This window comes from Castanea sativa, chromosome 6 (assembly GCF_040712315.1).
Source record: "Castanea sativa cultivar Marrone di Chiusa Pesio chromosome 6, ASM4071231v1".
In the NCBI taxonomy this organism is placed as follows: domain Eukaryota; kingdom Viridiplantae; phylum Streptophyta; class Magnoliopsida; order Fagales; family Fagaceae; genus Castanea; species Castanea sativa.
In genome coordinates, this window is record NC_134018.1 from 33,252,065 (window position 1) to 33,276,915 (window position 24,851).

The 24,851-nt window shown below is 32.9% G+C and overlaps 3 protein-coding genes across 4 annotated transcripts; 2 read left to right on the forward strand and 1 right to left on the reverse strand.

Moving 5' to 3' along the window:
* The first annotated feature begins 2,271 nt into the window (after nt 1–2,271).
* On the forward strand, nt 2,272–3,319 carry LOC142639819 (F-box protein At3g07870-like). The gene is made up of 2 exons (XM_075813958.1): nt 2,272–3,217; nt 3,303–3,319. Exons 1-2 carry the CDS (start codon nt 2,272–2,274, stop codon nt 3,317–3,319), a joined length of 963 nt encoding a protein of 320 aa, XP_075670073.1.
* Nucleotides 3,320–5,729: 2,410 nt separating this feature from the next.
* On the forward strand, nt 5,730–7,050 carry LOC142638236 (uclacyanin 1-like). The gene is made up of 2 exons (XM_075812256.1): nt 5,730–6,354; nt 6,523–7,050. The coding sequence occupies exons 1-2, from the start codon at nt 6,189–6,191 to the stop codon at nt 6,975–6,977; spliced, it is 621 nt and encodes a 206-aa protein (XP_075668371.1). The 5' UTR covers nt 5,730–6,188; the 3' UTR covers nt 6,978–7,050.
* LOC142638235 (transcription factor ILR3-like) lies at nt 6,468–11,776 on the reverse strand. Of its 2 annotated transcripts, XM_075812255.1 has the most exons (6): nt 11,464–11,776; nt 10,075–10,137; nt 8,572–8,649; nt 8,329–8,491; nt 7,857–8,141; nt 6,468–7,030 (listed from the first exon to the last, which is right to left on the reverse strand). In XM_075812255.1, exons 1-5 carry the CDS (start codon nt 11,610–11,612, stop codon nt 7,875–7,877), a joined length of 720 nt encoding a protein of 239 aa, XP_075668370.1. In that variant the 5' UTR covers nt 11,613–11,776; the 3' UTR covers nt 6,468–7,030; nt 7,857–7,874. The 2 variants fall into 2 exon arrangements, with proteins under 2 accessions (XP_075668370.1, XP_075668369.1); XM_075812254.1 differs by lacking the exon at nt 6,468–7,030 and having other exon boundaries at nt 7,529–8,141.
* Between the last annotated feature and the right edge of the window lie 13,075 nt (nt 11,777–24,851).

Genomic DNA, 24,851 nt, shown 5'->3' on the forward strand with positions numbered 1-24,851 from the left:
GCACTTGCCATTTTCAACAACCCATTTTTCAAATAAGTCATTAAACTCTCCCCACCCAACCCACTTGATTTCGCCATGGTTTTTTTTTTTTTTTTTGATAAAAATAACAAAGGCACGAGGACAAATCCTTCCAAAAATGATAATACAATGATTCTACACAACTTCAACTTTAAATTTAAATCCTCACAATGCCGAATCACAAGGATGAGAAAAGACTTTATTAAAATTTAAGAGTAGAAACTAATTTCTAATTCTGTATCCTATCACCATAGCCAGACAACTTCCTAAAACATATATTGGTAGAACAATTGCACTCACCCACAGCCACAAGAATCTCTAGTTAAAAAACACTTCCAAATTAATAGCAATAAACCACACGACCACAACTGCAACCACCTAGAAGAATGTGCTCTCTTAGTTTCAGTTGGCTTCGGACTGACTAGCTCGGGAAGAAAGGATGATGCCAACAATGAGACCATAGAGAGCCAGTGCTTCGGCAAAAATAAGAAAAAGAATCATCCCAACAAAAAGCTTTGGCTGTTGTGTATTGGCTATGAAGTAGATTAGTATGGTTTGTAGGTTGTTGAAAATATTGTGTGCCTTTAATTAAGTGAAAAATAATAAAACATTAAATAAGGAGAGAGAAAAAATTGCTAGTCTTAATTAGGAGTGAGGTGAAAAGTTATAGTATTTAATGATATTTTTTTAACAGTTAGATCTTTTAGAAATTTACGGTGTAAAAAATGTGTAACTTTACAAGAGTTACACCAGATGTAACTTGAACTTTTATATATATATATATACCATTTTTCTAATAATAGTTGGCTTCAAGAGGAGATTTGCGTTGATGTTTCCTAGTCACAAAGACTTTTTCTTGGCCACCACGTCCCTATACCATAAATGAATATGGTAGTTGACTTCAAGGAGATTTCTATAGATGTTTTGTAAACCCTGCCAGGGCGGCCCAACAAACTTTGAGGCCTAAGGCGATATGTTTAAATAGGGCATTTTGTTATTAATTAAATAATATTTAATTAGTTTGCAATATCATAATTTTTATATAACAAAAATACATTTTTTTTAGAACAAAGTTTAGTTATGAATTTGGTTGTATCTTAAAGCTATAAACTCACTCAATAAAATAAATATTACAACATATTTTAAAAATATAACCGTTGAATTGCATGTTCTTTACGCTTTTAATATATATCTCAAATTTTGTGTCAATTAGATATTATTTATTATATGATCTATAAGCTTATATTTTGTGCATAATTTTAAATTACAAAAATTTGCAATTTAAAAAATTTATTAATAACATAGCTATTGGTATTTAATTTTCTTAAAATTTTGTAAGTATGAAGGAAATAAAAAGAAGATGTAATCCAATGGTGGATTTGTTAAAATTCACATCTAATAAAAAAATATTAAGTAAGTTTGTAGCCTAAGGCTACAACTAATTTTGTAACTAAATTTTGTCATTCTTTTTATTTTGTAATATTTTCTTTTCTGAAGAAATGCTAAAACTATAACAAATTTTACTAAAAAAACTTACAAAAATTGTAGCAATGAATGTGATTAATAACACTTCAAGAAGATAATAAACAAGTTTTTAAATGAATGATGTTAGGGATATTATATATTTTACAACATGATGCTTATAAAGATGTATCACTAAGTAATTTAAAAATGCATTTAATAGGTTGTTGACGTCTACAAATTATATTAATTGTCACATCAATTTGTATAAAGGTTTTAAAGTAAAATTTATAGTATTTTTCTATCTAAATTATTTTTTGTAATTAGTGACACTTATTTGTAAACCCTATGAATTTAAAGTTGTATTATTTTTAACATTACTTAATTTTTTGTACTTTTTAAAAGTAAAAGAAAAATGTAAAACTAATTTTTTTTTTCTGTATCTCAAAAAAAATATCTAAAAATATATATATATATATATTTCAATTTTTGCCCCAAAATTTGGGGGCTTTTTCTCTAGTAGGGCCTAGGCAATTGCCTAAGTGGCCTAAGCCTGGTGCTGGCCCAGTACTCTGCTAGGAATTAACTTACCGGCCAAGACTTAACTAGGTTTCCATTGCTTACGCATTGAGTGTGGACAATGAATTGAAATTTTTTTTTATGGCAATATAATTAGTATTTTTTTTTCTCCTCTGGTGAAGGTTTACCGACTTTACCATGACTGTATTTTTCAAGCCATTGAAGAGATGTTAGGGATAAAAGTACTCCAGCAAGCCGATTCAGTAAACAAGAATGGTGCAATTCCCTTCAGATATCCTCTTTGACATCTTTTCACGACTACCCATCAAGTCACTTTTTCGATTCAAGTGTGTCTCTCCACTATGGTCCAATATCATTGATGATCCATGTCTTGCTTACATGCACCTAACTCGATGTGTTCAAGAACCCAAAATCTTACTTCTTGATCATCACACACCAGATGTAACGTTTACAGAAGCTGGGGTCTTCTTGAAGGCTAACATGAATTTAGTCCCAAAGTTTGCAAATTCAAAAGCATATTTCTTAGAGGGTTGTTGCAATGGTTTGCTTTGTTTTACAAAACGTTGTGATGATAGTGTTTTGGTTTTGTTTAATCCTCTTAGGCAAGAAGTTCTAGCACTACCACCATCTACATCCTCTCCTCCATTAGGCAAGAGAAAATATGGATTAGGGTTTGATTGTTTAACCAACAAGTACAAGATTGTTAGTGTGTTCTTCCGGGAAGGTGGTTATGAAAATCCAGACTACAATTTGGGTGCTGAAGTATACACTCTAGGTACAAGTTCATGGAGAACTATTAGCAAAGGTCCTCCTTTCCCTTTAGTTGGAAAGCCTATATTTGCATGTGGAGCTCTTCATTGGCTTGTTAACTCTCATGATGCTTTAAAGGATAAGATTGTTTCTTTTGACGTTGGGAAGGAGGAGTTTGGCTTGATTTCTCTACCAAAAATTTGGGTCGGTCATTTGTTTGATCTAGGAGCAAACTTGGCTATGGTTGATTTGTCATCTGATACCCACATCGAAATTTGGGTAATGAAGGAATATGGAAAGAAAGAATGGATCAAAGAATACAAGATTGATATTAATGCACCAATGGGGATGCCAAATAATTTATTGATTGAAGTTATAGGACTATGGGAACTTGGTGAAATACTATTGAAGTACTATGAAAGTTTATTTTCTTATAATCCAAAGACCGGTGAGTTAAGGTACATCCAGATTTCAGGGCTCAGTAATAACACAGAAATCTTTTGTCACATTGGTAACTTGCTATCAATTTCTAGGTTTCAAAGCAGAGTAAAGGTTTAAGGCTTCTATTTCTGTGTCAAAATTTTGATAAAAAGTATTTAATTATTTTGAATGAAATGAAAGATGCTTAATTTGATTTGTTTGGTTTAGAAACTATTGTGATTTTGCTTGTGTTATGGTATACATTTCCATGTCAATTTTGATCCTAAAGCTTGCTTATTTATTTTCAACGTTCTAGTCCATCATTAACGAGTTCACTTTTCACTTCCCCTTCTTGCTATTTCTATGTGTTCTTTTGTTATTCCATTTATATAAATATATATATATACACACACACACATTGACTGTATTATGGGTTATTATAACTTATTATTTACATTAGGTTGTAGCATGTGTGTGTGGTAGCAAGATAAATTTTTTTATTGCTGATGCAGGCCTGCATAATATTAGCTTGGAGGTACTATTTGTAGACTCATACATGGCCTTTACCTAATCCAATTAGACAGTAGCTTAGCAATAAGTTTGTTTATGATCTGTTTGAATTTTAATTTGCTTCATTTTTAACAGATGTGTTAGGTTGTTACTCATGTATGAGTAATTCTTAGGTACTTTAGAGTACACCTTATTTCTCTCATATTTACGGTGAGGTTCACTTATTAAATTTATCGTTGGGTCAATCATAAATATGAGAGAGGGGAGCCCCATTTATCTATACTCTGAAATTACCTAAGAATTTTCTTTATTTGTCTATTGGAGAAATTGAACCTGCCCTGTTTGCTGAATAGGCAAGACAACTAATATTAAAGAGGATGTTGTCTCGGTTTGGTTAAATTCAGCATGGATAAATCATATATATATATATATATATATATATATATATATATATATATATATATATATATATATATATATATAAAATAGGGTCTGGACTGGGCCATGTGACATAGTTTCAGGTGTTATAATATGGAAAACATATACATAAATTTTGCAATACTTGAGTGAAAATCATCCTCATTGCAAACCTACCCGCATGTGCTAATTATGTGTGCTGGAAATATTGATTTACTTAATCGTGGATGTGTACTTAGCACCAAAACACCTTTCTAAGTATGTCAAGATCTTTAGATTAATAACATCCTTAATGCATTTGAGATATAAAATGGCATGCATGTGGTGGTTTGCTCTGGGTGCCAGGCCAGGCCTTAAGCTCACTAAAATCCAAAGCATATGTAACAACGACAGAAAAAAAAAAAAAAAAAAAAAAAAAAAAAATATATATATATATATATATATATATAGAGAGAGAGAGAGAGAGAGAGAGAGAGACCTTTTCAACATTAAAATATGAGTCATGACTTATGAGTAGCAGATAAAATATTTTCGAATGACTTGCAATGTAAAATTGCTAGTAAAGTTTCCATGTAGAATCACTAGTGCGGAAAGTGGAAGCTGTTGGCCAAAGTAGAAGATCCATTTTGTAATTCGACCTTAAGTTGGTTACAATTTTTTTTTTTTTTTTAATTTGTAATTTCGTGTGCATATATATGGTTAGTATTGAAATATTGATATTATTAGAATTCAGATTAACAAATTTCATGACAATGTAATCTTGGTTGAGTATATAATGTGTATCATAGTTTAAGTTGTAATCCTACTCAAAAAAAAATATTAAAAGTTGTAATGTTCAAAATGCATCTTAAAGAATACAAGATTTCAATATTTCAATTGCATTGCGATCGATGTTTTTTATCCGATAGCCTTACGATCGCGTCTTGATTGATCAAAAAGAGTGCTCACTTATCAATAGATCATAGACAACGGCTCGATTGATCGAGAATGGGGAAAACTTAAAATTGACAAATTTTAGTAAGTCTGTTGTTGTCTTGGTTTTCTTTCTGTACATGCAAACATATATAAGGGCTTATCATAGCACGACTTCATAGAGGTTCAGATTGAAGAGTACTATTGGACATTGTGTGCTACCAAAAAACAAAAACAAAAACAAAAACTAAAACTTAAACCTAGTTTTCGGCTACTTGTGAGTTCAGGAGAAAAAATCTTGGCTGTTGCAAAGCTGAAACCTTCAAGTTGGTGGAGTCATTCAAAGAGTCTGACTGTGATCATTGACACAATTTTTGAAAGATGTTCAGAGGTACTGGAGCTAATTGTGGGGTACCTTGTAGTGGTTTTTTCTTTGGATATTATCCATTTGTCTTCCACTTCGTCATCATATCATGTGTTCATTGGTTATGTTTACTACTTTATATTATGCTAAAATTCTTGCTCGTAGTGATTAACCTGTGGTAATCTTATTTACATAATTGGTCAATTGGCTTAACTTGTTTAATCCACTGAATAATTTGGGTCTAAATAAGCTTTTTCAGATAACACCCTTGCCATTACTTTTACAAGGAAAAATATGCCATCTGAAGTTAATCATAGTACTTTAAACAATCATTTTTATTGCAAATGGAGATGCCTCCATTTTAATTAGAGCTTCACAATAGTCTTCTTTAGTTCTTTATATATTTCCTGCAATCGTGAGTTGGATACAGGGATTAGGTACGCCAGGTCTATGTCTATCACATGGCTGCCATAGCCACTACATGAATGGCTTTTTGCCTAGTATGTGGTTGTACATACACGAACCCTGACCTGTCCATGGTGAGAGGATTGCAAGAATAATTAAATCCCCTTGCAAGAAGTATTGACTTTCTACGTTTCAAATTATTTTTCATGACTTCCTAACTCCGTAGACCAAAAAATAACAATTTCTTCAATGTGAAAGGGCTCTCTTCCTCGTCCTATCACCTCTATTTATAGAATTCCTAGCTCAAACTGAAATCTATCCTATTGTTTCTCTGTGATTAACTTTCATCACTTTGCCATCTTTTCCAATTTTCTACTTCTAAGCCCCAGAAATGGCAATGCTGAGATCAACATTAATGAGCTTGGCTGTATTAGCCATGCTCATCAATTTAGCTATGGGGGCAAATTACACAGTCGGAGGCGCAAATGGGTGGGATACAAGCACCGACTTGCAAACATGGGCTTCATCTCAATCATTTTTAGTTGGAGATAACCTGAGTAAGTAACATGTATTTATAAATAAGCCACTTTCAATATACTAGAGATCTATTTATGCTGTGGTTTTCATAATTGTGTATGTTATCGAAACCACATTATCCAGCCTGTAATAATTTGATTAAGCTTCATGGAGAAAAGAGAGTTAGAGCTGACTAAATGTATTCACAGTTTTTCAGTACTCACCAAACCATGATGTGCTTGAGGTTTCAAAGTCAGACTATGACTCTTGCCAGGCAAGTAACCCAATTCAATCTTACAGTGGTGGCACCACCAACATCCCACTCTCTTCACAAGGCAAGAGATACTTCATCTGTGGAACAAGTGGACATTGTAGCCAAGGAATGAAAGTTCAAATAGACACTCTTGCAACATCAGCCCCACCGCCCGAATCTCCTTCAAGCAAACCACCAACTTCATCGGTGACTCCATTGGTTCCTACTCCAGCTCCAGAAAGTCGTTCTTCCTCACCAGCTCAAACGCCAAAATCCACCCCCAGGGTACCATCTCCGGCACCATCTGCAATTTCAGCAAAACCACCTTCCTCATCAGCTCACAAAGGCGGTTTTCTTGTCAACATCACAATGGGGATCATCTTTGTAATGACAATGCTTCAGGCATACTAAGCATTCGACAATTTCTTTGTGAGGAATATTTATTGTGGCCAAATATTATTTACCTGACGCATTTTGGAAACAAGTTCATAGCACAAGCAGAATGTTATCTCACGATTAAATTACTGATACAGAATAGCGTGAAACAACCTTTAAATAAACAATTTAATGTTGAGATTTCTTGTTCGTTTATCAAAAAGAAAGGGAAACAAAAAATTTCTACAAATCCTCTTTCTGCAAAACCCTCTCTAACTACACTTACCGTTGAAGAATTTGACATGACTAAATTTTCTTTAACATTAAATACAGGCAAATAACACAGCTGTAGTTTTTTAACTGATTCATAAATATAATCCACACTACTGGAAGAATTACAATATATTATATATGATTCTCTACCTCCAAGTTTGAAGTTTAAACCAGCCTACACCAAACCCGAACCAAAAGGCTAAAAGATAAATAACTATACTGCCATGGATTGACTACTAACCTACTACTCAACAAGCTCAACTGATGCAAGTTTAGGCACTAGATTAGTAAGAAACCAATAGGTGATGCAAAAGAAACGACTCCATATTGTGAATATATACAATAATCCTAAAATGATACATATCGGAACCGAAATATATCATTCCTATGTCCAATCTGTACCAATTTGGTATATATAACATTGCACTATACTAGGACATGTGAGATCACTCAAAGAGTTCCATATGATTAACTCATGACATGCAATGTCTTTTCCTCCTAAGCAATAAAATGGGATTGCTTCCTAATAAATTATATTTCTTTACAGTACATGAAACTAAAAACACACATCCAATTGTAATCAATAACCCAAAAAAAAAAAAGCATCTTAGCTTTACAGGTAAATGGTATTATGAGCCAAACCATGGAAGGCCTTCCATTTTATGCAGCTGGAGGGCGAAGTACTTGATCCAATGATGTATCAACTGCAGCAGGGGGCATGAATTGCCACATGGCAATACTGGGGTAACCAACGAAAGGTATCAACTTGTTGCTAGAAACTTGCCCTTGGGAAGCAAATGCAGTCGACATTGCAGAGGGATGAGCCAGGAAGCCTTGTGGTGTGCTCATTGCTTTGACTTGCTGCTCCAACTTCTCTTTGTCTGCCTTGAGCCTCTGCTTCTCATCACGATGCTCATTCTTCTCAGCCTGCACAGAAAAGAGGGCAAGCAAAAGTTACATCTATGCATAACGCAGCCAGTTACCCATACATATGTGACGAGTATGCAGCTAGGGAGGATAATTGATAAAATGAAATGCAGATGACAGAGCAATTTTTAAATGAAGTAAATCCTCCAAAAAGATAAAGAAAGATCCCACTCCAAAATAATCCAACCTTCAATTCTTTAATCTTCACTTGCAAATCCTCATTTGATTCCTTCAGATTCCGAGCTTTACTTCTTAACTGGGTCACCATTCGAATAGCATCAGCCAAAATGGCAGCCTTGTCTGTTTTGGGCGGCCTTCCAGGCTCCAGGATAGAACCCAATTCTAGAAACCTTGAAATCACACCAAATTTAATGTGAGAATTAGAATGCGGAGAACACTCAATAAGAAAATATAAAGAACAGTAGCATGCCTCTCATTCAGCCAATCTCTGCGCAATTTCTCCCGGCATGCTTTCGAGGCAGATGCAGTACATGATTCAGGCCTCAACCTATAAGAAAATTTTCAGAAAAATTTAGGAAACATAATATGTGTGTGTGTGCGTGTGTGTGAGAGAGAGAGAGAGTCACCATTATTAGAAAATTATTTATTTAAAGAAAATACTCAATCACAACTATTTGCAATCAAATCATAGCTCAATTTAATGCAATATATACTTGTGTGTGTCTATAATACAAAGCTTATATTTGTGATTTCCTTTTATTTGTTGAAGGAGCATTGCAGTTTATTTTTCTAGGGGAAAAAATTGTAGAAATTGTTTAGGATAATAGAATATGAGCAACTCAATTTGTATTTGCTGGTGTTTGAATTCAAAAGGAATATCATTTCCAAAACCTTTTGTCATTATGATTCCTCTGACGCATTGGTTTAAGTATCCACTAGAAGATCATCTCTACCTATTTAAAATATAATGCACGGTTGCCAATTCAAGATTGAAAATTTACACAACTTGTATTATGTTCCTTTTCCTTTTTTTGGAAAGTATATATCAGTGTGCATTGCATATTAATATAAGTCAGCCCAATAATCGAAGAAGAGGAAACCATCTGTCAGTAGATGAAGTAGCAACTATGAAGTCTCAAGTGCAGCCAATAATTATTCCCGTAAATCTGGACCGACTAATTAAGTTTCATATTTTTGGAGGGAGCCCAACCAAACTGAATAAGTTAATTTATCAGGGTTGCATGAAACACACCATAGAGCCCATCTGTACAACTAGAACCCACAAATTTTGTGTAAAAGTTTTTTTTTTTTTTTTTTTTTGGGTGAAAGAGGGGGGCGGGGGGGAATTATCATCAACATGCCTTTGATTGTATTCCCACTATATCTATAATATGACAGAAAATTATGGCTGCAATGTTATTGGTTTTTGGTATGTTGTTGTCAAAGTATGACCCACACACACAAAGTTGAGACTAAAGATGACACCCATCTCTGTACTTTTCACACCTTTCCTATTCTTTTCATGTTTGCTAAGTTACTCAATTGAGAGAAACTCTTATTGGTTGAGTGTAGAAATGTTGGTAGTAGGTTTTCAAGAGAATTCAATTCGATCTATTTCCACTTCAACTTCATACAGAGCAAAACTTGCTTGTATAATAAAGCATAGCAATTTTGCATATGAGTGAACCACTCCCAACAGATTCCCATTCCCCCTTCAAGATCTACAACAAACCAATAATAGCGCTTTGACCATAAGAATCCTAGACTGGTCATCTCACCTAATTTTAGGATTAGAAAAGACAGAACTAGATGCCAAAAATTAACTCACAAGAAAGTTTACAATGTTACAGATCTATCTATCCATTATGAGTGGTAAAAACACCAGATTACGATCTATCATTGAATACATATACCTCATACATGGAAACATGTCATTATCTTTCTTGCACAAGAAAAGGGAAGGGATATTTACCGTTTCCGATGACCAACTTCCTTGAGGCTATCTGAATCTCTAAATGAGCAATCCACTTCCGCACTGGGAACAAATAGCATGCGGTCAGGACATCAAGAAAAACTGAGAAACATAATAATATTACTACACGTATGTATAAGATCTATTGCTCCTATTCTGAATTACATAATATAACTTCCTTTTTTTTCTACAGCTGACATTTGAGTGCTTTTGTTTTTTTGGCTTCAAAATGAAAACATGATATTACATTGAAGATAAGAATTGTTTTTGTCAATCCACCCAAACAAATAGAAAGAGAACTTTTGAACATAAAGGACTACAGCAGAGGAAACATTGCTTCACATACTGATCAGGAACTATCTTATATCGCCAATTTGAGGAGAAATCTAAAACCTTGAGCAAATTGTCAAGCCACAGAAGTAACATCAATCTATTACTACCAACAGCAGAAAACAAAAACCTCAGAAAATGGGGAGCAATAGAGCTCCCAACATGATTTTATCTGCAATTTGCAAAAGAGCTACCAGTGCACTCAATTTGACTTGGGGAATGGTTAAGGAATATCCCAAAAGACTTGCATAGTTAAAATTTGTGGTATGACATGGTAATTACAGAATATTCAGTCAACTAATTAGGAATAGATCAGATTAACAAAAGCGCCCAAGAGTACAATAATTCTACAATATTTGATTAAGGACACTTTCCTTCGTAGGGTATGCTACTGTTCATAGAAAAGTACTTCGTAGGGTAAATTGTTACTAATTTTAATTTGAAATCACCACTGAATTTTTTTTTCCTAGCTAGCAACGACCTATTACTTAGGATTTGTTATGAAAGTATTGTGGACATGGATTTCTCATTGTTCATATCCTAGTATATGATTCTCTATCATTGTTCCCTTGAGAGTTGATCAGAACACAACCGTATTGAAGTACATCTTCCTAGAGAAGCCATAACCTAGATTCTAGAACAGCACCTTCCTAGAATTCTCCAACTTATGTACACATCACCTGTGGAAAGTCAGGAAAAAAAAAGAGTTTTACAGCTTAAAACCATAATTTGCGAAAATTAATTAAACGTAAGTTGTAAACTCTACTGGTTTTCAGTCCAATTAATGAACTTATTACACATGAACACTTAAAACAGCCACATAGATAATTATTTCAACAAGCACAATTCTAAAAGTAAAGAAAATTTATTTCCCAAAACAAACTACTGCCAAATATTAGTCTTAAAACAGCAAAGAGCACGTGTTTGGACTTTATTGCATACAACCTAGGAAAAGGAAAACATAATAAAACTCCAATATTCCTACTTTCTCCTTTTGTTTTCCCTCACTTTCTCGGTAACCAAACAGGGAAGTTTAAGTTAAGCAAAACAGACCCCAACCTGGTATTGAAGGAACAATTGAGGGGTTGTGGGGCCCAGCTGAAACCACCGGAGATGGAAGACGGAAATGGGTCGCCGGGAACTGAGATTTGTTCTATAAAGCCATAGTCAAAGAGCCAATTGGAACATTCTGAGGAGTCAATTTCCATTTTGTGAGTTGGAAAATTTTAGATTGCCGACGAGCACATACCCCAATTTGGCACTAGTACTATTAGTTTAGTGGGAAAATTAAGGAGGAACTGCCGTTTGATTGGATGGAAAGACAAAGACTGTGGAAGAAAATGCCAGAAAGTTATGTCAGCACTTACCACAGTTAGCACTGTCTGAGTGTCCCACGCCACCTTCAAATAGTCAACGCCATTCCGCGCTGTTTGAAATTAACTGAAATTGTAACTATCATTTTTTTATTATTATTATTTTTTTTTTTTTGAGAAAGATCATTTTTTTAAGTTTAATGTCGTGATTTAAAGTTCTCATTTTAATTATTTAAAAAAATGTATATATTAACTTTTTAATATATATATATATATACTTTTTTTTTTTGGGTTAAGGAGATGATTTTTTTTTAATATATGTAAATAATATCTTCTTCTTTTTTTGTAAAGTAAATAACATCTATTTGAACCTGCGTTTGAGTGTCCTACTCCTCCATGATCTATGAAAATTGTTCTTATTACTTGATCAATATACTATATTGACTAAGTATGTGTTTGACAATTTTTTTTTTTTTTTGCCAATTTATATTACTATTAAATTTATTTTTGCTATTATTTATAGGTTTAGTTACACTTTTTAGTATTATTTACGAGTCTTAGTATACTATTTCAGCTAATTTTTATCTTTATTTACAGTAATTTCAGTAAAAAAAAATTTAATTTCAACCAAATAAACAGATCTCAAAAGGACAATAAATTTTGATATTATAAGAATTAAAATATAAGTTCTTTATTTGACTTTAAATAAATTTATTAATTGAATTAGCTAAAACTCATAATTAAAAATAACTTTGAGTGTCCTGATAAATTCGGGTGTATGTTTTGCATGTTTTGCAACCAGTAACATCCTGCCACTTAGGATTTGTTGTAAAAATGTTGTGAAAATGTTGTGGATATATCATTTCTCTTTATATTTTTATGATTTCATGATTTTTTTTTTTTTGCTGAATTATGTTTGCGTGAATTAGAATTCGGCCGGATGGTACCTAAAATCACGCCTAAGATTTAAAAGCATAGATTGAAGAAAAGATCGGAGGAAGAGATGTTTGACTTTGATTCTATGTTTCAACTGAAATTATTTCTCAAAAAAAAAAAAAAAAGTTTTAACTGAAGTTGGGGCGCATGAGTAGTTATTTCCTATATTGCCCCCAATATCTCGACCACTATTGGTCGTAGCCCATCAATTCTTGTCTTTTTCTTGGTTGAAGCCCATCAATTCTTGCCTCTCCTTTATTTGTTATCAAATGAAATGTGCAAATTACGAAAGAGTATTTTATTACTTACGAGAGTTTCATAAGATTTCTTTCTTATAATGTCTGTAATCAGGGCCGGCTCAAGAATATTTGCGGCCTCAGGCGAGAATTTTATAGAATCTTTTTACATCTAAATATCACTTAAATAATATTTATTTATATTTAATTCTAAATTCATTATTAATTCTTATTAATATGACTAATTTACTCAAAGTGAGCTAATGATAATTACTATATAGATTTTACAAATTGGCATATCACCAATAAAAGAAAAGTTATTCAAACATTCATTTTATTATATTATTTAGGCAAAAATACAAAATTGACCCTCTAACTTTCAATGTTTTTCATTTCAATCTTTTAACTTTAAGTTTTGTCATTTCAGTCCTCTAATTTTCAATTTTTGTCAATCCAAGCTTTTGTTAGAACTCAGTTAAGATTACCGTTAAACACACTAAGAAATGACCGCTTTACCCTTCCTTTTTTTTTAAAAAAAAATTCAGAATTATAAGAAAAACAACCAAATCAGCTACCAAATTTAGAATTAAAGGACTTCTTCTCCACTGTCAAGGCCAGCAACTCCACCCCAAATCAGCCACAACACGAACACAAATACAAACCCAGCAACACCAAATCAGCCACCAACAGACCCACCACACCTAGCAACACAAACAGAAACCCACCACACCCACGGTAGAGAAAATAAGATAGCAGAGAGAGAAGGGCAGATCGAAGTCACAGTCGGAGTCGAACTCAACACAGAGTACTGCAGTGAAGAGCGTTTTAAGGCCTTCGATCGATGGCTGGGCAAGCCGGCGAGGTGGAGGAAGAGGGAAAAAATATTGAAGGGAGAGGAGATCGATGACGGAGAAGGGGAAGGAGATTGGTGATGGGGAAGGGAAAGGGAAAGGCGGCACGGAATGGGTGAGGAGGATGATGGATGAACGGAACTGGGTCGATGGAGGTGAAGGACTGGCTGGATGGATGAGGAAGACGACGGGGTGCCGAAGGGAGGATAAGCGTGCACACGCTCGTCGTTGATGACTTGATGCGGTTCTCTCTCTGTCTCAAGTTTGATTGGGGTTTTTGGGAGAAACTTTTTTTTTTTTTTGAAACAGGGTTTTTGGGAGAGGAATGTGGTTACGTCTAAAGGGTTATACGTAAGCTCCTGGATTTTTTCCAGTCGTCGTTCCCCTTAAATTTTTTAAAAAAAAAAGAAAAAAGAAGAGGGGTAAAACGGTCATTTCTCAGTGTGTTTAACGGTAATCTTAATTGAGTTCTAACAGAAGCTTGGATTGACAAAAATTGAAAGTTAGATGATTGAAATGACAAAACTTAAAGTTAGAGGACTGAAATGAAAAACGTTAAAAGTTAGAGGGTCAGTTTTGCATTTTTACTTATTATTTAAGTAACACCGATTATATTCCGGTCACATCAGTTTGTAAATTTTTTTTCCTAAAATTTGTATTAGCTTTAGCATTTTTCATACACTTAATGGTGATTGTGTTGTATTTTTATTAGTTTTTTTTTTTTTATGGAGAAAATGCTAAACTTTTTACAAATTTTACTACAAAAAGCTTACAAATTAATGTGTCAATGAGGGGCACTTCAATAAAAGAAAAAATGAGTATTGAATTATTTTATTGGTGACATATCAATTTGTAAGACTTATATAATAAAACTTGTAATATACTAACATAACTCTAATATTTAAGGCCTTCTTAAGATTGAGATAAAATATACACTTAACTCACACTTTTTATTTTATTAAGAAAAAGAAAAACTTACCCCCCATATTTGGGGGCCTTCTTATGTCGGGGCCTTAGGCCATGGCCTAAATAGCCTAGGCCTAGGGCTAGGGCCGGCCTTGTCTGTAATATGAGTAAGTTTTACATGTTTAAATCTCACATATTGTGAGATGATAATCTTATAATACTATTACATGAGATATCATCTAGATTATAAATTAAATTGTTGAAAAAATTATTATCATTATTTTATTAGATTTAAAAAATAAGTTAAACTAAAACAAAAGTATAACTTTATTGATGAAAAAAACTTAATTTATATCTATTGAAAAGATTCTTATCATGGTTCCACCCGTAATTATTTACTCTCTCTCTCTCTCTCAAATTTCTATTAAGTAGTAACTCTACAAAATGCAACACAGCCCGCACACACACAGCTGAATCGAATTTAAAGCTCAGGTCGTATCACTGAAACCATTTACGTTATTCATTTCTCCCTCCTCAACAATGATATTAGCCTAGTTTTGTTTGATTAAAAGACAAAACCTGAAAGTACTTAAACTTAATTATTTTCTAACACATCTTTTCACATAAGATTCAAATTAAAGACTATTTATAGTTGTACCATGATACTTATCAAAATGTGAAGATGAAAAAACTGATAGGTAAACTTTACTACAACACAAATTACTTTCTTTCACCCACTTCTGCTGGTCTACCGATCTCTCAAGAGTTACTATCTGCCTAATTTTTAATGGAAAAATGTTTTCATTATTAAATATTAGCCTTGGGTTTGTTTTGGACACTCAGATGCAACAGGCAAGGCGGAATAAATATATAAAGTAAATTATAAAAAGTTGTAAAAAAGATTTGCATTTAGAAAATTATCTCCTCCCACACCCCAAACCATTGATCAAAATGTATTGCCAAAATAATTGGGAAGAGCCTGTATATATGCTATCACAAGAATATCAAATAGGCTACAACTTCTAGACACTGTTTGCAAAACCGGACCGAATCGGGAGGTCGGACCTTGAAAACCGAGAACCGGGATGAAAACTATTTTTTAAGCATAAAGAACCGTATTTTTAGTTAATTACTTATGTAGGTGGACAATTGCACCTGGCCCCAAGAACGGTTACGGGCTCAGGCCCAATGAGCCTTAAACAATATGAATTTGTAGAGTGTGGGCTTGAAACCCAGGTTAGAAGTGTCTAAGGATTAAATGACAAGCCAAAGATTGCAAACACTTGAAAACAACAAGGAATATTGTAAATCAACCTGCTCGGACGTAAGCCGAGAGCTGTTCTTATATTCTCTCTTTTTCTTTTTTCTTTTTCTTTTTGATTCCAAAAAAGGGAGCGGGCCTCCATTCCTGTTCTAGGTTGCTCCTTAAATACTTCTCTTTTTGATACTTTGTACATGTGTTGCTCCAACTCCCCCTTAGCCTAGATATTTCTTTTCTCAGTGCCTTTGAATAGTAACCAGAAGTTTCCCTTCCACTGTTCAGGTGTCACTTCCCCATTAATGCGGCCAGGGTGGTAGGTGCAGGGTCTTTAATGTGGAAGTGGCAGCCTTTATCTTTGGTATTTCTCTAACATCGGTGCTTCTAGGACATTCAAGGGTTCACCCCCTTTAACCATTGGTCTTGACCGTGTCATTCCCTAACCTTTACCATGAAGTCCCGGGTTCTCCGGTGTCCGTCCGAAGGGAAATTCACCCTCGGCTAGATCCTCGGATCCTCGGCATATGGGCCGACCCGTAGTACTAACAAGTTCTAAACCCAAGAGCAGGTCGGTCTTCCTTAGCATGGCCCAAAGGCCCACATCCCCATCAGGGCCTTTTTACTCCCCACAACTTAATTTCTTGAACCCCTAAAACTGGGGTTGGACCGCATGAAGCCATGAACTGGTGTCAAGAACCGTGCGGTCCAACCCCTTAACAATTTTTTTTTTTTTATAAAAACAACTTAACACAATTTTATTCTACTTAATTAAATTATCCATCTCTTACAAGGAATAAAAAAAAATTATAATTAAAATCCTTTAAAGATATTCAACTTTACTTCAAAAATTAATCAAAATTTTTTAATGTTTTCATGGTTATTATTTTATTTTATTAACTTTCTTATTTAATTATTAAATATATGCTTGAAAATCATTAAATTTCTCTCACATATATAGATATATTAGTCAATTTTGCTAGTTTTATAAATTTAATATCTATATTTAAGCTTTAATTAATTATTAAATTAATTATGACATCATCATGGTTTGGCCCCGGTTTGACCTCAAAAACCTTGAACTTTTCCCTTTTACGGTTCAATGAAAGGTTCGGGTTTCAAAACCTTGCTTCTAGATGGGCAAAATAGATGATAGAACTAGTTAAGGTCCAAAATTTCCTATTTTTGTCTAAAATCTTAAGGGGGTGTTTGGGAGGTGAGTTTGAGTTATGTTGTTTGGATGTTTTTGATATACGTGTGAGTAAAAAAATGTAGGAAAATGTGTATAATGTTGTTTAAAATGTATGAAAATGTGTTAGAACTAAACCATTAGGAATAATGGTTTTGAACATTTAACCATTATTCTAACACTTTTTTTTAATGGGTGTTAGACTTGTATAAAGAGGTAAAGTGAAAATGATATTCAAATTAAAGACTGTTTGTTCTTGTGCTCATGATACATTATTCAATCATTTAATTAATTTTATTAAACTTATCAAAATGTGAAGATTAAAAAAAATGATGGGCAAACTTTCCAGCAGCACAAACTTCTTTATTTCACACATTTCTGTTTCTCTATCAATCTCTCAAGAGTTCCTATCTGCAATTTTTTAATGGGAAAATGTTAAACGTTATTAAATATTAGCCTTGAGTTTAGGTTTTGGACACTCAGATGGAGCAGACTAGGCGGAATAAACAATAAGCAATTACATATACATAAAACAAAGCCAGCATGCGCAACAAATGAGGCACAGTAACTTTTTGAAGGCACTGGCTATGGTATTGGTGGCAAGGCATTATGTAAGCTATGTTTCGTCATTTACTGTCTTTTTAAAATGATATAGGCCTTTTTGTATATATATGTATGTACACCCTGGAAACTGTCATTTGCAGATTCCCAGTACTGATCTGTGAGTTGGGACTAGCTAGGGGATGTTGATAAATACCAGGAGACCTTCAGTCACAGTAGAACTTTCCTCGTCTGAACTCTGAAAGAAGGCAATACTGTCTCTCTTGGATTCTAGTCCTTTCATTTTCAGATAGCTTTTGACCATGTAGGACACCTACTCCATTCAAATTACAAAATCATCATTCACCTGATAATTTCCAATCATGTTACAAGCAATGATTCATTTTCCATCAAATCATTTACGTCCGGGACCACGCTGTCCACGTTCTTGAGGAATGATTGGATATGCTATCATAATTTAGGATCCGTTTAATATTGTTGTCCAAAGGTATGAATACGAGCACCTAAAAAAGTATCGTAAAAATATATATTGTATTATTTAAATAATAAAAAATATTATTTAAACAACACGGTCAAACAATTTTTAAATTCTCCAACTATCCAACTATCCCTGTAAAGCATACTGCACAGTTTTATTCTTTTTATTTTTTTAACAATGAAATTTTTATAGTTAAATAAGAATAAATTTAATACCAACTGGATTGATTCTCAAATACAGTAAAAAATTAAAATAGAATAAAAAAAACAAAAACACCAATACCTATAGGATTTGGCTTGTCTCTGGGGCTTTTACGTATGGCAACACAAATATGATACATGTTTTAATATAATTAGTCACAGTGAAAATATATAATTATTTAGTAATTATAGTATAAAACAATCATTTTATTATATGTCATTTATCTAAAATGATTGTGGAAAATAAATTTTTCTCCCCAAAAATAAAACAATCTCTAAAATTATATTTCATTTATCTATCTCAAAAAATATATCATCATTTTATTATTTGGACTCTTTTAGTTGATATTATTCATTTTTTAGGCGGACCATATTTTTTTAAATTATGTTATTGTACGTTATGTTTTTCTAATTTTTTAGTACAATTAAACTATTTAAGTTTCAAATTTATTATTCAAAATTTTCATTTTCTTAAAATAGATTATTATTATTTATAATTTTTCTTATCCTAGGAGTAGTTTTGAACTATTAATTGGGTTTTGTTTGCTAATATAGATACATTAGATTAGAACTACATATTTCTTAGACATTTCTAAAAATATTTAAAATAATAAGTAGAAAAAATAAAGTAGACTTTATATCTAAAATTGAATACTTTAGTTTCTCAAAAAAAAAAAAAAATTGAACACTTCACTTATCGAAATGAAAGAAAATAATTTGTATAACAATATAAAGAGAACATGATCAAACAAATAAAAATTGACTACATGCACTTTCAATTATTAAGATTAATTGCCTTTAACTGGATATTTGTATTGAGCTTTATCATTTTTCACGTCATTATTCTCTTTATTATTTATTTTTTGCTTTTCGTTTATTAATAATATTAAATATATAAATATATTGAATTTACAAATTCATCTTAGGTAGTTTTAACTTAAATATTCATTTACTTTAATTTTGATGTTATAACTAAATAATAAATCAATGAAAAATTAAAACAAATATATTTTCTATACATATTCATCTTGGGTTGTTTTGATAGTTGATAATCACATTCAAATCCATAGCCCAGATAGTATTTTGATATAAATTCAAAATCTCATTTTCAAAATAACTAAGTATTATGTCCCAAAAAAAAAAAAAAAAGCTATAAGTGGGAGAGAGAAGATTTGTGATGAAAAAAAAAAACACATTGCCAAATTGTATTAGCCCAAAATAATATTATAAAAAAACTACAATGATTCATCAACCTAAAGTAAAATTGAAAGAAAGAGTAAATGAATTTTATATATATATATATATATATATATATATATATGACTTCAAATTACATCATTTTTATACCATTAATTCAAAATAGATCAAAGTCTAAAAATACACTACAGGTCACATCATCAATTTTCTAAAATTAATGTTTTATCTCATATTTCCCATTAACTTCAATAAATGCCCCTCTCAATTTCTCAAAGTCTCTTTCCATCCCCTTTTCTCTGCAACTCAAATGTATAGATCTACTATCCTTCCATTTTTGCCGCTTCCTCAACCCTTCATTTTTTTTAAGGTTCCAAATAATTCCTCGTCACTTTTTTCCTAAAGTCTCAAATGGCATAAATCCATGAGAAGAGACGGCTAGTTTGCAAAATAATAGAATTTAAAGTTCTCTACATGCATCAAATAAAATTCCCAACTCTATCCTATGCTCACTTTTTTCTTTTTAGTGTTTGCTTTTTTTTTTTTCTTTTTTTTTTTTTTTGGGTAGAGTAGAGGATCAACGTTTAATTTAGTGTTTGCTTTGATTTTTTTTCAATGGACTTAGAGAAGATAGTCTTGGATGTTCTTCAATAAACCCCTTTCCATATGTAAAACTCATGCATAAATAATTAGTTTCCATATATATGCAAAGTCCACCAAATTTGGGTGGGAAAAAAAAAAATCAGAGATACAACAATTTACAAAGTTTTCAACCAGTACTCCCAAAACTTATTCCAATCAGCCAACCAAATTAATTAAAAATAATGGAAAAAACGGCAGCAACAACAACAACAATAACATAGAAGAACCTAAAAGGTAAAACCATGAACACCCATTAATCCTATATATGATCAAGAAAACAATATGCAAAAACCAAAAATAGCAAACCTCATAATATTGACAACGAATTCACTCCCACACTCGCCGTCACATTGCCCATTAAAATTAACCCACTTAAAAAAATGCAACCCAAGAACAACAACACAATTACAATTAATCTTCTAATACTTTTCTGATTCATAGGCTGTTTTCAAATTTGTTATTGTACTAAATTAATGTATTAGGATTATTTAAAAATAATAATTGATTAGATTAAATCAAAAATCAAAGAGGAAAAAAAAACTTAAAATACAAAATTGCACCACATCAACCAAAAGTAAAGTTCTAAAGAATACAAAAATTTATCAACCTAAAGTAGAGATGCAAGAAAAATAAAATCAACCAAAAATTAAGAGAGAGAGAGAGAGAGAGAGAGAGAGAGAGAGAGATAACTTTTTGTTTGTGAGGAAAAACTATGCAAAGAATGGAAGAGAAAATGACAAATTTATAGTAAAATAGTGTGAATAAGAATAGACAAAATAAGGGAAGATGAAGAGTAATATTAAAGTAGGGGATAGTGGGGAGATGAAAAGGTAAGAGAGAGAGAAATGTTGGACAAAGTCTAAATAAAAAAAAAAAAAGTAAATGTTTAAAAAATGATTATAGAAAATTAGAAAGAAATAAGATATTGATGTGGACGCTGATGTGACTCAACTGGAGCGTAGCAATAATAAATACTACGCTTTAACTTTTATATATATATATATATATATATATATATATATATATATATATATATATAGATTACATGTTGGTTTTGTGTCCCGTATAATTCTATTGTGTTTTGAATAAAAGCTTTACTAATACCAAGATTTCTAAATTTTTCACATAATCTCGAATGAAGTATTTCAAAGTAGCCATAATAATTACAATTTTAACGAAGTCAATTTAAGTGTCTCAAGACTCAACTACACAATGAAATGAGTTGAGTAGTTTTGGTCAAACCTTGAAAGAAAAATCGTTTGCATTGAAATTTTATATTTTGAAGCAAGCCTACTGGGTTGTCCATTTTAAAAACAAGTTTTATGTTTTAAAAACAAAAGGTAGCAAGTCCCACTAAAAAAGAAATCTTGTTTGGAAAGGTAATTTCAAAAACTCAACTTCAAAATCCGTTTGGTAACATAGTGTAGATGAAAAAATGTATGAAAATGCGTGTAATGTTTTTTAAAAACTGAAAACATGTGTTTAAACTTTTATACCAAACACCCCTATTCTCAAAATCACAATGTAAACACTAAAATTGAAAACATCTTTTAGGTAGTCTTAACAAATTTTTTTCTCTTTCTCAAAGATTTTCCCCAAGACTTGTGACTCAAGCCACAAATTTGGGTGGTCATTCATTTCAAATTCTCATTTAAAGATTCTTGGAGATTTCAAGGTGCTTCTTGTATCAAGAAAACTCGAGAGTGATGCAAAAGGTTGGTGAAATGATGTACAATATTTAATGAATGCAAAGAGTCAAACTTAGAATTTCCTCATGGTTAATGAAGAAGATGATGGTAAACATTTTCTTTCCCTGTGAATTTGATGAAAACTTGTTTTGTACAAGTCAAAATTATATGGTAATAAATTCATATAGCATGGATGATAACAAGAGTTTTGATGTCCAAATATCAAGTGAAGAGCTAGGTTTAGAGTTCAAAAAATGTCAGAGCCAACTTTTGAAGAAGAAAAAATTGAAAATGTTGAATTTCATGATATCCTGCCACAAGTCAATATTGAAGACCGAGATAATGTTTTGCAAGAAGTTGGTAAAGAGGCTAAAGGGGGAAATATGGAGTTGTTGAAGAGGATTTAATTGAAGTTAAATATGAAGGTGAGTCCTTAATCCTTAAGTCTCAGGATCAAACATGCATAAAAATCTATTGACTTTTTGGGAGTAGAAAACCTTGATTTTTTCTTCAATACAGTTAATTGATGTTGTAATTCAATTAAAGGTCAATTGAAGTTCATAATTTCATTAATTAAATTTTAAAGAGGCTTTTCTAAAAAGAAAAATTTCCTGGTGGATTCCTATCTCTATTGCAGTGTTCAAACATGCTAGGTCTTGGAAGCAAAGATAGATGATCAAGTAGCCATATGAAGAGCAATAGTAACTACCACGTAACAAGTGAGTTTCTTTCTTGGACAAAGCATCCAACCCTTGGAAAAATCTTAGCAAGAATCATGGGAACTAGAATCTCACCCTTGGCTAGCGAATTAGTGTGGGATACGCTTCAATTATACTATTGTGACCATGGATCAAGCTTATCACGCTTATATCTAACCTTTATTACGCTGTGTTCTATGTCATAAATGATTTCGGATTGTTATTTAATCTATTTCTTTTTATCTTGTTTTGAAGCTATCCAAGTTTTGATGTGTTCACGATGGTAGTGCAACGACTTGTGTGTGGTTGACGTGTAATTGGTTTTCATTCGATTTGGGTCGGTGGTTACAATCGTGGTGGGTTTGGGTGTCGCTAGTTGTGATTGGACACATTGCCAAACGAATTCCATCACTTTTTTGGAGTGGGAAAACACTAGAAAACCAATTTTTAGAATTAATTCTCAAAATAAGTTTTCAGTGCTTTTAATAATAGGATGAGATTACCTTCTTTTTTTCTTTTTTCTTTTTTTTCTTTTTTTTTTGTGGGAAATACTATAAAACAAATATGTTGAAATTGTTAACCAAACAGACCCTATATATTCTTGGGCTCTATTTATTTGAGGTATAAATGGAATCAAGCTATTTCTAACTAGCTCAAGCATGGCACAAGAAAAAGATTGTTTATGTTCATTTATTGAACAAAAGAGCTAAACTCAAACCCAAATTATACTCAATTATTAATTGAGTGAAATCCAAAATATAATAATGTATTCATAAACAAACCCATGGGCATGAGTATGAGGGTCAATTTAAGTATATACAATATTAAATTTAGGAGTAATTACACTAAACCCATCGGTAGTTTGGGCGAAAATCAATTTGCTTATCCGTGGTTTGAAAAGTGTTACTTAACCTACTTGAGGTATGTTCCGTTTGTTTTCCATAGCCCACCTCTATTAAAATCAGAGGTAAATAGGTAATTTTGCTCAAATTTTGTCTCTCTCCTCCCAAAACAAAAAATAGCACAAAATACAAGAGAAACAAGATCAAAAAGTGGTATTTCATGATGAACATGAAGAATATACCCAAAAAAAAAAAAAAAAAAAGAACACCTATAGCCCCTCACGACATCTCTATCTCTCTATTTTCTCCCTCTCTTCCCTCTCTTTGACCCACAGCCCCTTACGGCACCACTGTTAGGATTAGTGCCCTTAAATCCCATTGTATGATGCTATGTGATGATGCAAAGAAGATCAGTAGGCTAGATGCTTCGGACTTGAAAGGACTACTGGTTGTCTTTGCGGCCTGAGAAAAGAAAGAAAAGCGAATCAAAGGCAATTGGGGCTGCCGGCCAAAAACCCTCCGATGACAAAGTTAGTTTTTTTCTCTATGTTATCTGAGTTCCAACTTTTTTGGAGTGAAAAAATGAACATACCTTGGCCTTGTCTGAAACAGCCTTTATATAGTGTTCTTATAGGCGGTTACCAAAATTGGGACTTCTCCTAGATTCAAGGAGAGGTAGAAATCAAACGTAACTTGCATAACCGTTTAGAAGTTATGCTTTTGCCTCCACAACGGATACCTGGCAGTTATGCGTGGGATAAGGAATTACCGCGTTGTATTCGGAGATTTTTCTAAGTATGATACTCTCGTCCCAGAATTCCTTAGTCGAGTACGTTTTAGCACAAGCGCAGAGGCTGCCTCGTCTAACAATCACTCCTTCAGGACAAGGTTATCCGCGCTTTGGACGAGTGTCTATTTTCTGGTGGTACCTACCTCGTCCAGAACTCTTCCTATCTGGACGAGGTAGCTACAAGTAGGTTTCGAGGGGTGTTCACAATTCCAAACGGGCCATGGACGACCTTTATGGACGACTTGGAGATAGGCAAAATCAGTACCCCATCAATTGCCCCCTGTTTAAGGGTCGTCCAAAGCTCTTCGGTTTTTGGACACACTTCAACATATTATCCCACGTGCCTCAAGGTAGAGGGTGGGGCTTTAACGGCCACCAAATTGTGCCACGTGTCACCACTTACTTGGTTAACCGTCATGTCGATTTGAGTTTTTGAGGAAGTTGCCACGTGGTTCTCCCTGATTGGATATTTCGTTTCAGGCCTTACTTTTCAACGCCTATAAATAGTGGATTTCCTCCCATACCCTCTCCATTTTTCAAATTTCCTTGTTTGACATCTCTCGTCCGTTGCCTCGTCTAGGAGTATTCCAGCGTCCCGTCGTCTAGAGCCAGGTATTTTCTCTACGCTCGTCTTTAGGCTTCCCTTACATTTCCACAATGTCCGAGGT